Source organism: Corythoichthys intestinalis, chromosome 9 (genome assembly GCF_030265065.1).
Source record: "Corythoichthys intestinalis isolate RoL2023-P3 chromosome 9, ASM3026506v1, whole genome shotgun sequence".
Lineage (NCBI taxonomy): Eukaryota > Metazoa > Chordata > Actinopteri > Syngnathiformes > Syngnathidae > Corythoichthys > Corythoichthys intestinalis.
The window spans coordinates 47,949,984-47,966,041 of NC_080403.1; the positions used below are offsets into that span (position 1 = coordinate 47,949,984).

At 38.2% G+C, this 16,058-nt stretch overlaps 1 protein-coding gene across 3 annotated transcripts in view; it reads left to right on the forward strand.

The window, feature by feature from the left end:
* Positions 1–11,899, forward strand: part of LOC130921213 (vitamin D3 receptor B) — a 110,772-nt gene extending 98,873 nt beyond the window's left edge. For all 3 annotated transcript variants that reach the window (XM_057844847.1, XM_057844848.1, XM_057844849.1), the window contains exon 10: positions 1,270–11,899. In XM_057844847.1, coding sequence (XP_057700830.1) covers positions 1,270–1,523 — 254 coding nt within the window. In that variant the 3' untranslated portion in view covers positions 1,524–11,899. The remainder of the gene's footprint in view (positions 1–1,269) is intronic.
* The last annotated feature ends 4,159 nt before the right edge of the window (positions 11,900–16,058 follow it).

The window sequence follows — 16,058 nt, forward strand, 5'->3', positions numbered from 1 at the left end:
CTGGAAAGACTGAATCTGCAATAGGTAAAACGCTTGGTATAAAGAAATCAACTATGGGAGTAATTATTACAAAATGGAAGCCAAGACCACTGATAATCTCCCTCGATCCAGGGATCCATGCAAGATCTCACCCCGTGGTGTCAAAATGATAACAAGAACGGTGAGCAAAAATCCCAGAACCACACGAGGGGACCTAGTGAATGACCTACAGAGAGCTGGGACCACAGTAACAAAGGCTACTATCAGTATCACAATGTGTCGCCAAAGACTCAAATCCTGCACTGCCAGACCTGTCCCCCTGCTGAAGAAAGTACACATCCAGGCCCGTCTGCGGTTCGCTAGAGAGCATTTGGATGATCCAGAAGAGGACTGGGAGAATGTGTTATGGTCAGATGAAACCAAAATAGAACTTTTTGGCAGAAACACAGGTTCTCGTGTTTGGAGGAGAAAGAATACTGAATTGCATCCGAAGAACACCATACCCACTGTGAAGCATGGGGGTGGAAATATTATGCTTTGGAGCTGTTTTTCTGCAAAGGTACCAGGACGACTGATCTGTGTAAGGGAAAGAATGAATGGGCCATGTATCGAGAGATTTTGAGTGAAAATCTCCTTCCATCAGCAAGGGCACTGAAGATGAGACGTGGCTGGGTCTTTCAGCATGACAATGATCCCAAACACACAGCTAGGGCAACAAAGGAGTGGCTTCGTAAGAAGCATTTCAAGGTCCTGGAATGGCCTAGCCAGTCTATAGATCTCAACCCCATAGAAAATCTTTGGAGGGAGTTGAAAGTCCGTGTTGCCCAACGACAGCCCCAAAACATCCCTGCTCTAGAGGAGATCTGCATGGAGGAATGGGCCAAAATACTAGCAACAGTGTGTGAAAAGCTTGTGAAGAGTTACAGAAAACGTTTGGCCTCCGTTATTGCCAACAAAGGGTACATAACAAAGTATTGAGATGAAATTTTGGTATTGAACAAATACTTATTTTCCGCCATGATTTGCAAATAAATTCTTTAAAAATCAAACAATGTGATTTTCTTTTTTTTTTTTTTTCACATTCTGTCTCTCATGATTGAGGTTTACCCATGTTGACAATTACAGGCTTCGCTAATATTTTCAAGTGGGAGAACTTGCACAATTAGTGGTTGACTAAATACTTATTTGCCCCACTGTAACTCTCAAAACATGACATTTTTGATCCCTTAATAACATCCCAAAAAATTGGAATTACTATAGCCTACACCAAGCAATCTTTTTTCCCAACAGACCGCCCAGGAGTGCAAGACCACACACGGATTGAAGCCCTCCAAGACCGCTTGTCAGTAACCCTGCAGGCTTACATCCAGCTCAACCACCCCGGAGGGAGCCTGCTCTATGCCAAAATGATCCAGAAACTGGCCGACCTACGCAGCCTCAACGAGGAGCACTCCAAACAGTACCGCTCGCTCTCCTTCCAGCCCGAGCATAGCATGCAGCTCACCCCACTGGTGCTGGAGGTGTTTGGCAGCGAGGTCTCTTAAGGGCACACGGTGGCTATGTGGGTATAAAACAGAGGAGAGAGATAATGAGGAAGATATCCTGGATGGACAGCAAGTGTGCGTGTATGCATATGTGTGTGCGTGTGTGCGTGTGTGTGTGTCTTCAAGGAGTCCATATGGAGAGCAAGCAGATGTTTGAGTGACAGTAAACAAGGGAACTACATTCAGTACAATTTAAGCTAAGCATACTTCTGCCTCTTTACAGTGTTTTTTGTCTATTTAAATCAACGCTGCTTCAAATGCCTGGACATATTGTGTACGCACACAGTGCACAACAACCACACTCAGTTACTCATTTAGCCATTCCGTTGAGCTACCTCTTTTTTTACTGGGGTTGTTTTATATTTCTATCACCTCTATGGATGCTTTAGATACAGGACGGACAACGTTTTATTTGATATCAATATCAGTGCCTGTGCATTACTTTATCATTTTTATTTTAATGGTCATCTGCTTCTCTCCAAGGAAGTGTATGTACCAACCTTTCATCTCGCACCAAAGGTATGGTCCTCCACCGTCTCGGAAAACCGCGACATGCTAACGTGTATGTTTTTTCTGACTAGCCTCACTGCCCATGAAGGAAAACGGTCAGTATTTAGGTTTAGATTTCAGAGTGTAGTCTGTCATTTAGCAGATTGGATTTTGGTTTGCTTGGTTTTTGGAGGTGAGAATCGACCACTAAATGTGTTAGCTACTATATTTTTTAACTGCTAACTGTCAATCAAACCGAGCCAACCTTATGGCTTATTGCGCTTTAGTTAGTTTTTCATTAGAAGCTTAACTTCTGATATAGCCCATTCCTTGTAAATAGCTAATTGCTACCATGTGTATCCTAAGCACTGTTATATCACCATTTATTCAAGCCTGTATACTATATATCACAGATTTTAAAGGGCTAAATGCCGAATCTAACTGGAATAGTGCATTATGTAGGAGACCTGACTTGTTAATATATAGCTGCATACCATATTTGGAATTCGTGTAGAAAAGGCTCCAGAGTTTATTTTTTATTTTTTTATGGCAAGAAATTTTCTAAAACAATTCCAAGAATTGTTACTGCGTGCGCTTTGCAAGCCGCTTCACAACTATGTACTTATCCCACCTTTTCATTTTTGACAGTGAACTGAATTGTCTAGAACGTCTTGGAGGTGTCGAGGTTTGGTCATAATGGTGGGCAGCACCTCCCTCCTGCCCCCATATTCATGAGTATTGTGCAGCCTGTGTGTCAGCTGCGTCTACTAAACTGATTTTCACAATAGTAATATCTCAACCTAGAGGTAGACCAGATGTGATATTTCCAGAGTTGGACCTTAAACAACATTGGAAGTACAGGTTATATTTTATATACCTTATTTTTCGGACTGTAAGTCGCACCACCCAAAAAATGCACAGTGAAGAGGGGAAAAAAACATACGGCGGAAAACACTCAGGTGACTTGAAGTTCCGCTCTGAGACCCCCAATTTGGCCAAATTTCAAAATTGTCAGATAAGCATGTGTGATACATCATTGGAAAGCTTAAAATCTCAATTTTCTGGGGGAAGAAAATTTTGAACAGGAGGGCATTTAGAAAAAAAAAAAAAAATTAAACAGCAAAACCCTATCTGGAAGTGAGAGCACGCGAGAGCAGAGTTGCAGATCCTATGACTTTAACGAGATATTATCGCGTACTTACCTCTTTTCGATCCAAAAACTCATTGTAGCATGTATCACTGAGTGTCAAGACACAGCTGTGAATGGCCACAGCTGGATTTTTGGGGGATTTTATGCGTGAATCATGGTCATAATAACAAGGGTCGCGATGCAGAAATCCCAGACATCAAGGAGTGGCCGAGATTTTGTTTTTCGTACATTTACCCTTTTAAACGTTTCTTTTCAATTTTTCTTTGTTTGGATCGATTATTTATCATCAAACATATCGGAGAAAATGCGTCAGTAACAAAAAAAAAAAAAAAAATACAATTTAGCGATAGTTATGAGGTAGATATCTGACTTTTTTACAGACACCATTTTTTTCATTGTGATGTTGTTTGTTTAAAAGTTTAAAATATGTGAGTGAATAATTTTTTAAAGTCGTTTATTTTTTTTTAAGTAAAATATGAGACATCAATTAATGATTCTAAGATAAAAATGAAAAACATTTTGAGTAATAAATATAATTACCTTGGTTTAAATTTTTTTTTTTTTTTTTTTTTAAATCAAAAATGGTCTCTGGTATTGTCAAGGGGCCGGACCAAATGTGGAGGCGGGCCGTAGTTCGGGGACCCCTGATCTAACATATCGGAGAAAATGCGACAGTAACAAAAAATAAAAATCAAGCGATAGTTATGAGGTAGATATCCGTGACTTTTTTTACACACGCCATTTTTTTCATTGCGACATAATTTGTTTAAAAGTTTAAAATATGTGAGCGAAAAAAATGTTAAAGTCGATTTTTTTTTTTTTTTTACGAAATATGAGACATCAATTAACGATTCTAAGATAAAAATGACAAACATTTTGAGTAATAAATATAATTAATTACCTTGGTTATATCGCTTGGTTGAAACAGAAGCGGTTGTGTGACGTCTGTAAACAGGGGGTTTCAGGGTAAAACGGACAAATTAAAAATTGTCCGGGAGCTTAATGCGCCATGAATCTGCTATGGCAGCATATAGACATATTGTTCTATCAAACACAACAGTTGTTTTGGCTTAAAATACAGCAGTTTCTTTTAAAGAGGAGTGCAAGAGCAGAAACTGCTTTTTCAGTCTTGTCTGTGTTTTCCGCCATATATATATGTCGCACTGGAGTATAAGTCAAATTTTGTGAGGTCCTTTTATTTAATCACAAGCATTATACATTATAATTGTATTAAAACAGAGAACATAGTGTTAACTAGGTATCTGGAAATATTACAGTTACTCAGATTAACGATAAGCAAAACTCTTGATCTCACTCCAAATCACTACCAAATCCATTTAAGTCTTCATCTTCAGTATTTGAACAAAAAAATCCAGTGCTTCTCAGTTATTTTCTGTTTCTGACGTAAACGTTTCGCGCGCCCCCCCCAACTCTCTGCTGCCACAATGTACAACAAAGTAGAACTTTATTAACATTGTTTTGTTTGTAACAGAAAAGACTTAAAGCAACACTTGTTAACTTTTCAACCTTTATAAAATATTTTCATAACTTTTGTGATAATATGTCGACTCAAAACTAGTCGAAGGACACCTCTTTTGTATCTTGAGGAGGTCTGTATTGCTTTCACCGGCACTATTTAACTTTGAGGAGAGTTCCTGCCACACAAAAAAACTACAATTTTGCTGACTGCCTTACAGCATGCGTCACTTCCCCCTTTCCCCATTCATTATAAAGACCAAAGTCGAAGTGGAACGCTTTAACGCAAATTCTGCAAAGATGGCAGAGCAACCAGAGACAAAAAGTTTTGTCTGAGGAGGAAAAAAGGCAGGCAACCAGGATATACAGAATAAACATTGGCCCAGCCTTCACTCGCTGGCGTGCTCCCTATACCCCCCAAACCTGCCACACTAGGCCATATGGTTGTTCACCGTCAAATGCTGTTATTTAGCCACAACTTGATTCTTTACCTTATTAGTATTCATCCTTCACATAGCCGCTGGAAACAGAAATTTTGTTTAGTCCATCTGTAGGCGACCGGGAGATTGATTTTTGATTGATTGATGATTTTCCAACAATGCAGGTGTGCGCTGGTCATCATGGGAAATGCAGTCCTCATTAAGGCAAAACACTACCGCTTCTGTCCACCGGAGTTGCTAAAATTGCACAAAACTGAAAAGCTTCCAAGTGTTTCATTAAAGCGCATCAATTTTCCTGAATTTAACTTGCATCCAAACTAAAAATGAAAAAATCAATACATAATACTAAATCCAAATTAATTATTAACATTTAACTCATGAGGACAATGTGCGAAAAACATAAATTAATAGAACAAAAACGACAGTGTCTTTGGACAGAGGGACAGTTTATATTTTTGCTGCAGGCAGTATCAGCTCCTTTGCTATGGTGGAGGATTATTTTGCACTGAGCAACTTGGTATGCCACCTTATATGATGCTAACAGTGCTCGCTGGTTCACTGATGTAACACTGACAAAACGGGACAATTGTTGGCACGTTTTCGCTGAAAAAAAATCAAGCGGCTTATTAATGTGATTGGAGTCTAATGTCTTTAAGTAACATCTTAATTGATTTGGCTTCCTGCTGTCCGCTGGAAACATTTTTAGACACAGTAAACAGACTTGTCTTTCCTCATCTCCCATTGTATCAAAAGTCAAAGCCAAAAGCCAAACACTACATACGCGTCGTCAAATTTCCTCGTCTTAGCTCTTCATGTTTCCAGTGCTCTTTGCTGTGTGCTCTTATTTGGTTCAAAAATACTGTGCATACTCTGAGCAGGTGAGCGCAACTGCCACCCACTGAGTGGATTCGCAATTACACTGTATCCTAGTACAGTGGTACCTCTGCAATATTTTAAGTTCTGGAAGTAGTTTCTTAACTTGAAAATTCTCTTGAGTAGAGCCGCGTTTTTCGTGTAAATGCCCTAATCCATTTCAAGCCCCCCAAAATTCAGACAGATATCTTTTATAATGCATAAAAATGCATCGAAAAATTGGAATAAGTGCGACTTATAGTCCGGTAAATAGGGTACTTATAACAGGATTTTATTAACGTTGGACCTGTAAAATATTTTAACATGAAAAACATTAAAGAAGCTGGTAAAGTACACAATGAAAACTACAGACTAATTGTAAGGTTATAATGAGAATTCAATAGAGTAGTCATGTATTATTAAGATTGGTCATGTAAAGCTATCTGAGGGGAAAAATCTGAATTATGATTTCTGAGTGTTTGTTGTAGTGTTGTAATAAGTCTGTTTGAAATGGAAAAAAGAAAAAAAGAAAGAAAATATTGCAAGAATGAAGCCCTGTAATTTTAAGGAAAACGTCATTTACGATAAGAAAATCAGAATATAGTTTGATATTATACAGTTTTGAAATTAAAACTAACTTATTTTTTGTTGTGTTGAGAAGACATAATGCAAAAATATCAATTGTACCGTTCTGAAGCAAATGTAATGTTAATATTAACATGTAAATGCAGGAGAATTTTAAAAAGTAATTTAAACTCATTTGTAAATGCTATTTAGAATATTGCCCTTTTGAATTTAGTATTGATTTTAATAAGAATTGACTGGGCTCGTTTGGCTTTCAACATCTACCCAATGTTGTCAGTGATGTTTGGTATGTGACCAATTTTCACTTGTTAAGCCATGAGCCTGCCATCGTCAGCAGACTGTTCTTATGTGAAGTCCAACATGAAAGTTTGGATAGCTTCAGAACACTTTAAAATAAGCAAGTGGTTAAGAGGGTGCTCTTTTTTGCTGGTTTGTTGAAATTGTGCTGACTTCTGATATGTTAGTTGGTTCATATTTGGTTGGTTAGTTTATTGGTTGATACAGTGGAATGAAAAAGTATCTGAACCTTTTGGAATTTCTCACATTTCTGCATAAAATCACATTCAAATTTGATCTGATCTTTGTCAAAATCACACAGATAAAAAAAAGTTGTCTGATTTAACTAAAACCACCCAAACATTTACAGGTTGTCATATTTTAATGAGGATAGTATGCAAACAATGGCAGAAGGGGGAATAAGAAGTAAGTCAACCATCACATTTAATATTTTGTGGGCCTCCCCTTTGGCAGCAATACCTTCAACCAGGCGCTTTCTGTAGCTCCAGATCAGTCTGGCACATCAATCAGGACTAATCTTAGCCCATTTTTATGTACAAAACTGCTGTAGTTCAGTCAGATTCCTGGGATGTCTGGGATGATCGCAGCCTTTAGGTCATGACACAGCACCTCAGTGGGGTTCAAGTCTAGACTTTGACTTGGCCACTCCAGAACGTGTATTTTGTTCTTCTGAAACCATTCTGAAGTTGATTTACTTCTGTGTTTTGGATAATCCATCATCATCTATCCTATTTTAAATTCAACTGTCTAACAGACAACCTCAGGTTTTCTGCAAAACATTCTGATAAACTTTTGAATTCATTCTTCCATTAATTTTTGCAAGGTGTCCAGGCCCTGAGGTAGCAAAACAGCCCCAAATCATGATGTTCCCTCCACCATGCTTCACAGTGAGGATGAGGTGTTGATGTTAGTGAGCTGTTCCATTTTTCTTCCACACATGACCTTGTGTGTTACTCCCAAACATTTCAACTTTGGTTTCATCAGTCCATTTTGCCAAAACTTCTGTTGAGTGTCCAAAGTGCCTTTTTGCGAACATTAAACGAGCAAAAATGTTTTTTTAGATAGCATTGCCCTCCTCCGTGGAGTCCTCCTATGAACACCATTCTTGGCCATAGTTTTACACATAGTTGATGTGTGCACAGAGATATTGGACTGTGCCAGGGATTTCTGTAAGTCTTCAGCAGACACTGCAGGGTTCCTTTTGACCTCTCTGAGTATTCTGCGCTGAGCGCTTGCCGTCATTTATGGTTGAAGGCCACTCTTTGGGAGAGAAGCAACAGTGCCAAACTCTCCATTTGTAGACAACTTCTCCGACTGTCGATTGATGAACATCCAGACTTTTAGAGGTGGTTTTGTATCCTTTCCCAGCTTTATACAAATCAACAATCCTTGATCACAGGTCTTCAGACAGCTCTTTTGACCAAGCCATGATGCACATAAAACAATACTTCTCATCAAGACAATTCTTACCAGGTGTTTGTTTTATAGTGGGCAGGGCAGCTTCAAACCACTCATCAGTGATTGAGCACACACCCGACTTAAATTGTTTGGAAAAAATTGGTTTCAATTGCTCTTTGTCTCCTTTGGTAGAGGGTTCACTTACTTATTTTTCCCCTTTCCGTCATTGTTTGCATGCTATCCGCATTAAAATATGAAATGTTTGGGTGGTTTTAGTAAAGCAGACTGTTTTTTCATCTGTGTGATTTTGACAAAAAGGTTCAGATTCTGTTTCATACCACTGTAACATTCTCTTCCTGTCGATAACCTATGATTATGTGTAATTGTAGGAAGGTGCACATGAGATAATTGATGTATTTTTAAGTTTTAGGAATGTTGATTGTACGTCTAAAATATCGATCGACTGACATGTTCTTAGGTCGGTCGGTCGGTCGTACAAATGAGCGCAAGTCCCTTTCCTGTCAAGTGTAGTCTAATTCAATAAGAGGCCTTTCGGCCGTAACGTGGCATTTGAGCTATTTTACCAGAGAAGATTTGCCTTGAGCAACTGTTGACATCTGCGAAAAGTTTTTGTGATTGGCTATGCAGGCTTACTGTGCCAGATCTATTTTGCTTCCAGTGACATCATCTCAGGGCGACTCTTGGATCCATCTTGCTGCTCCTTAGAGCACACTCGCTTTAAGCTGTGCAGCCTAAACTGACTCACCAGCAGGACCATTTTCCGTCACTGTGGCTTTAGTCTAATTTCTACTGTTGGTAACTTGTGCCAATCCAACCAGATGGGAATTCAGTACATGATGGTTCCCTCTTAATGTAATGACTTTGTATTCGTTCTAGAATTTTATTCAGAATTATCTCCAATACAGTATGCAAACCTACGTGCTCATAGTACGTTCATATCCACAAATGTGAGGTTCTAGTGTCTTTAGGCAGTACCACTCGCTTGTAGCGTATGTCAGGATAGGTAATGGACGTATACATAACTTTTTTGTTCTCTCAACATTGACCTATTGAGGGTTTTCTATATATTTGAGTCTGTATGTACTGTAGCCCTGCTTCTGGTATTGTTCTGTTTTCAGTTGAGATAGAATTGCAGTGTTGATTTGTACTAAGGAGTATTAAGGTGACACTGAAAAGAAAGTAATTTCGGGCAACACAGTCAACAAAAAAGTCATTATGAGCAAGAAGATGTGGCGAGGTTAGTTGTCATTTCAATTTTTGTGTGTTGATTTTAAAGAAATGTTAATGATCTTCACTATCTCAAATGTCATTGTTGCCTTTAAGTTTTTGTGGGAGTTTTGATACTCATTTATTCAAAATTGTGTATCTCTCAAAATACCAATTTTCTCTGGTAGTATTTTTTTCCTTTTAAAATCACGACTTGAGTCGTAACGTTAGGACTTAATTGTTTAGTTTCTTTTCAGTGCAGCCGTAATACTACTTTGTAGGTTTGTCTGTTTGAGTATTTTGAGGAATGTGCAAGTGCCAGAGGGTGACGTCCCGCCACTCAAGAACAGGGTTAGAAGGTTCATCAGTGGGGATTTTTCTGAAACTGAACGGGAAAATTCTAGACCAGGGGTCATCAACCTTTGTGAAAGTGAGAGCTATTTCTTGAGTACTGATTAACACAAAGGGCTACCAGTTTGATGCTCACTTGAGACACCACAAATTTGCTCAAAAACATTTAATAATTTCATTCTGTACTTATTTTATGTGAATACTAATTTTTTGATTCAACACTATAATTACAAACAGCATAAATATCAATAATTAAGACTTTTTTTCTATAGATCTGCCAGCGTTTACATTTTCAAATAATCACTTCTACAATATTACTAGAAAATAACAATGTTTAATCACGGGTGAGCTACAGTATTTTTTCGAGTTGTTCGATAACTGTTTTTACCGATGTCCTGATATTGTCCAACTGCAAAAATCCGATACCAATATCACACTGATATATGCGGAAATGGACTTAAAGGGAACCTCGGACTTAAACACTTATAGGCTCTAATAAGCCACAATTGTTCTCGTTGACTAAAATATCTTACTAGAAGCACATAAAATATTGACATTGATTTAAAAATCTATAATATTTAGTACATGTTTTGACCTAAGGAGGGCGCCATGTTTTATGGACATGCGAGGTGCTGACGTAGATTGTCACTCTCGTTTCCCTCTCATACTTTTCAGCATTGTGTTTTCTTGTCTGCTTTAAAGCTGATTGTTGATCTGTTGACCACATAAGTCACGTAGCATATTTAAACCCTTATTTGATATTACTACGTTTAAATATTTTCTTAAGGCATCTCTAGTGTCTTCTGTCTGTATGCATCTAAACAAACCAAGCTGAAAGCGCAAGGTGCTCCTTTGGGTGTCAAATTCGCCTCTTGTAGGACGTTTTGCCGGTGTAGCACATTTATGTGGAACAGTTTTTTCCCCCTACTCTCGTCTTGTCTCATCCCGTCTTTCCCGGTCATTTTGCTTTTGCTGCTCGTTTTGTGAAATATCGACAGTGCTTTCATGCTCATTAATGTTCCTCTTGGGTTCAAATTGAAAGGGCTGAACAGATGTCATGTTTATGTCGCTAGAGTCATAGTCTGGAAGCCCGGCAGCGTAACCCTGTGACGTCAACAAATATGGCGACCTACTAGTTATTCTAATTTTGCAAATCGTATAAAAACGAAAACCTCAAGAGGGGTTTCAAGTTTTATCTTTTTAAGAACTACAAGCCTTTCTATCCGTGGATCACTTTAACATTATTTTCCAATCATTTATTGTTAATTAATTTTTTTGCACCATGAATGCAAATGGTCTGCTCACATAAAAAATCCCAGGCATCTTAGTTTGAAGACATCTAATGGTCAGTAAGCATAACCGCAGTCAGGGGCGTTGGAATCATCTCAAAGCAGAGGGTGCTGAGGATGTAGTTTTCCCCATCCAAAAACAGCCGTTTCAGTCCAAATTTGTCACGCTCCCGCTTTTGTGCATATATGAAGTGACCAATGGCAGTACACACGCATGCTGGATAAATTACATACTATTACTACTCCTACTATAAAGACAGCGTTCTAGTTCGCCTACAGTGTGTGTTGGAGTTTTTGTATTGGAAATAAAAGTGCCCGTGTATTATAATGCAAATCCCCGCAGGTAGACAGCGCAACGATACACAAACACTTTTGAAAACTAAAAGGTCCAATACGCTTCGGTTTAGCATCCACTTTTCGCAACACTCAAATAAATTGCACACGAATATCCAAAAGTGCTCTGCACGGCGACAGCCAACAGCAACAACACCCAGTAATATGGCTACAATGCAAGCTATTTGAAGTTCTCCACGGTCTTAGTCAGCAGTTAAATTTTCATTGCTGCGTACTATTTAGAGCTGCTGCTAGCGATTATTTTAGTAGTCGATTAATCTATCAACTAGGTAGTTTGAATAATCGAGCAATTGGAATAAACATTTAATGCCTTGCAGAATAGATGGTAGGAGATTTAAAACAAAGGCTTGATAAGATTGCACTTTCAAAAGAGCATTAAAAGCGAATACATAATAAAATTCCCAGGTTTTTCTTCAAACTATGCGGAATTGAATGAATGAATGAAAAATCTTAGCCTCAAACGGTATTGATGAAGGAGGATCTCAGGACAACAAACGAACAATTAGCTAACTTGCACAGCAAATTCCGCTAACGTTAATGCTATAAAATGCAAACTTTTTTTTTTGTTTTGTTTTGTTTTTTGACAAAGCTCTTAACAAATCGTTTAAACACATATTCTGACAGAAAATGGCTAAATACACCTATAAACTAAATTAGAAATGCATAAAAAAACATTAGCTTAAACAAAAACCTACCTTATTTTGACCATTACAGGGAGCAGCTGGATTCAGCCATGTTAAATGAGATATGTCATATTCACTGTTGCCACTAGAGGGCAGTGTATCCACCCACATCAATAAAACAATGCAAATAATTTCAAAACAAACCATTACAACACCAAATAAATACTCAAAGCAGCAAAACTTGATTTGAAGCCTTTTTCTAAACGAATTACTGGAGTTATTTGATTAATAGTTGCAGCACTAGCACGATTATTAACTATCATAATCAGCTTCATTTTTGATCTCCAACTGAATTTTATAGAAATGTTTGCTGTTTTTGGAAAGAAAAAAATTGCTAATTTGTTTTTGCGCCATGTTAAGGCGTCCTCTGTCAACAGTAAACTTTTCCATTCCAGTAGCGCCTTATCCCATGTGACCTCGTAGCAAACAAGCTGTCAGGTGGTGACCATGTTAACAACAACAACAACAACAACAAAAAAACTTTGTAATCCCCAAAGTTATACATTGTTGTTTCAATGTATTTTATTTATTTTTAACAAAAGAAAAAAAAATCTACCAAAACACTTTTTTTCTCTCCAACACCAGAGGGTGCTGAAGTAACCTCAGCACCCCACTTCCCGCGCCACTGACTGCTGTGCTAGGCTGTGACCAGCCCTTGTACAAAGGTAATAGGCATCTGCATTCACTTTGAAGGCAACATGCATATTGGCCCAAAACCAATGTCTATATTATCCAATATTTTAAAATGCTTTTATCGGCTACCTGACAATATCGAACAACTCTAGTATTTTTGGTCCGTAAGTTACTCATGTGGTACTCTACAGCAGCCGTGTTGATGATCCCTGTTCTAGAGGAAGTGATGTCAAAGTTGGCGTTCATTACTACGACGCATTGTACATATCTCTAGATGCCCTCATACCAACACAAGATTTTCCTGTTTGTTTGTTTTCACCATAAAAAAGCTGCTTCAAACCTTTATAACTTTGTGGTTGTTAAAATACTGGACCTTGTAAATCTTTCTGCATCGAAGATCAACCACATGCGTCCGTCTTAGTTGAGATTTGCGCTCGACTCAACATCGGCGACGTCAAATAATACCTGTAATATATGTTGGACATCTTGGTACACTATCACCAGCAAGCTTTACAGTTCACATTTTGCTCTTTTGAAAGGTTGTTCATATAACTCTAACCATTACAAATCCTGTCAGTAACACACTTGTAAAAGTCTTTCCCTCTCCCACGTGTTCTCTTGTGTTTTCGTTCCCGCCTTTACGACAGGGATTGTAATGGAATCAACTTAATGTAGTTCTTCAGATGAGGAGTGTCCACAATGGATGTACACCATAGTAAACCTAATTGAGAGAGAAAATACCTACCTCTTTTAGCTCAAATTTTTTGCTTTAGCATTTGCTTCAGTTTTTACTTATGTAATATTTGTATTCATGTTGGTATTTATTGCTGTCTAATTAGTCATACTTCAATGATTACCTCAGAGATATCTCACAGATTTTGGGAGAGTCCAGCTAATGAAGTCGTTAATGGTTTTGTTTTGTTTGTTTGTTTTTCCATTGTACTCTTATCTTCTCATACTTGGCATTGCCTATTTTTTTTTTTTTCTCAGCGCACAAAATACTCTGTTTTATATCAAATCTTGTGCCTGCACCAGCGGGCTCACACTGGCTAGAAAGAGGCTACACTCTTCTTGGCAAACTTGGCATGCTCTATGCACTCCTTTTAAAATTTGGGGTTGTGGGGACAGAAATTTGAGAGACGGGGAGAACGAAAATTGGTATTTGCCGTGTGGCAAAATGGATTTTGCCATGTGCCATTTTTTTTTTGCCATGTAGCAAAATGGATTTTGCCATATGGCATTTTTTTGCCGTGTGGCAATATTGATTTTGCCATGTGGCATTTTTTCTTTGCCATGTGGCAAAATTGATTTTGCCATGTGGCATTTTTTTGCCATGTGGCAAAATGGATTTTGACATTTGGCATTTTTTGGGAATGTGGAAAAATGGATTTTGGTTTGTGGCATTTTTTTTTTTTTTTTTTTTTTAGTATGTGGCATTTTTTTGGGGTGTATGGCAGTTTTGCAGGCCATGCACGTCTATGTCATTGACGGCTATGCACGTCCAAATTTTCCATTGATATTAAATAGCAGAAAAACATGTCTGGCTGTGATTTTTGACCATACACTTAGCATTACAGCGCATTGACATTCAACTGGCAACCAAGTCAGGCTTTGCCATTGACGGCTATGCATGTCCAACTTTTCCATTCATATTAAATGGCAGAAAAACATGTGCGGCTGTGACTTTCTACCCCAAAAAACAAATGCCGCAAAACGAAATCTGTTTTGCCACATACCAAAAAAACGCCACATTTCAAAATACGTTGTGCCTCATGGCAAAAAAATGCCACATGGCAAAATCCATTTTGCCACATGGACAAAAAAATGCCACATGGACAAAAAAATGCCACATGGCAAAATCCATTTTGCCACATGGCAAAAAAATGCCACATGGCAAAAAAAAAACGCCACATGGCAAAATACATTTTGCCACATGGCAAAAAAAAATGCTACTTGACAAAATCCATTTTGCTACATGGCAAAAAAAATGCCACATGGCAAAATCCATTTTGCCAAATGTCAAATACCATTTTTGGTTCTCGGCCCTACTGAGAAATTTTGTTAGAAATGTTGGCTTGGCTTACTTCCAGCCACGACTGAGTGTACCTTTCCTTTTGGCCAAAGTCAGCTCGGACAGGCTCCAGCTCGTGATGCTAATAAAGGCAAGTGCCATAGAGAATAGAATGATGATACTCAAAAAAAAAGTACAGTTTTATATATGTAAAATGGTTTTAATTCAAGGAAAACCAAGTGAAAATATGCAAATCACATGTAGGATACAGATCTGACTTGCCAGAAAATCCTGTAACACTTACAATGTTGCTGTTTTCATCTCTGTTCTTCTAGACAATTTGCTGTTGTGCCATATTTTTTTTTCCTACTTGACTGGCATCACTGTGTTCTAAGGGTACATTTAGTGCTTTTGGAAATTCTTGTCAGGAAAATCAGATAGTCATTGAAAAGCAACCAGGTCTGCACTGACTACTATTTCAAATAGGTAAAAATTATATTTGTCAGTTTTTGTACCTGTAGTTATAAAACGAACCCATGAAAATGAATGATGTTGAGAAGAAGCTGCAAGAATTTCTGGCAAGTACTGTACTGACCGTGCTACGTGTCTACAATTTTTTTGGGCCCCTTATGGTAATTTGTCAGGGGTGTGTAGACTTTTAAAAGCCAATTTTTAGGAGGCAAACCAGGAACTTTTGCTGAGGCGATGTAGCATGTTAGGAAAGAGTCTGAACGACTGTTCACGATGAGAGGTGTGTTAGCGCCATTTGGTACTATATGCATATTGTAGTACTTTTAATTCCTCATCTGTGTCATACGCGGCCCCATTTTAGGCCTGATGAGGGGTATTAGGAGGCGCGTCATTGTTAGTACATAATACATGCAATGCTGGTTTGTTTTGTTCTTTTTTTTTTTTTAATATTCACCAATTTAGTGACACTACATAATGCAGGCATGGTCCAAAGTGTCCCCCCCAGTGGTACTCATTGGAGAGAGTTCACTTTTTGTACTCATGTCAAACTGCTTCAGGTAAACACTGAATAAAATAATGTTTTTTTTTTTCTTCGTTTTTTAATAAGAGGAACATTGTTGCTATGGCGACTTTTACCCTGAGCTGTGTGCCATATGACCTTTTGACTGCAGGGACACATGTTCTTCAGCTTCATTTGGGACTTGGAGAGATTCTGACCTTTTATGTAGTACTTATGAACATGGCATTGAATTCTAATCCTGCATTGTGAAACCAAATTATGCCACATTCAATTAAAAAAAATGCCTAAACCAACAAAAGCACTTAATGT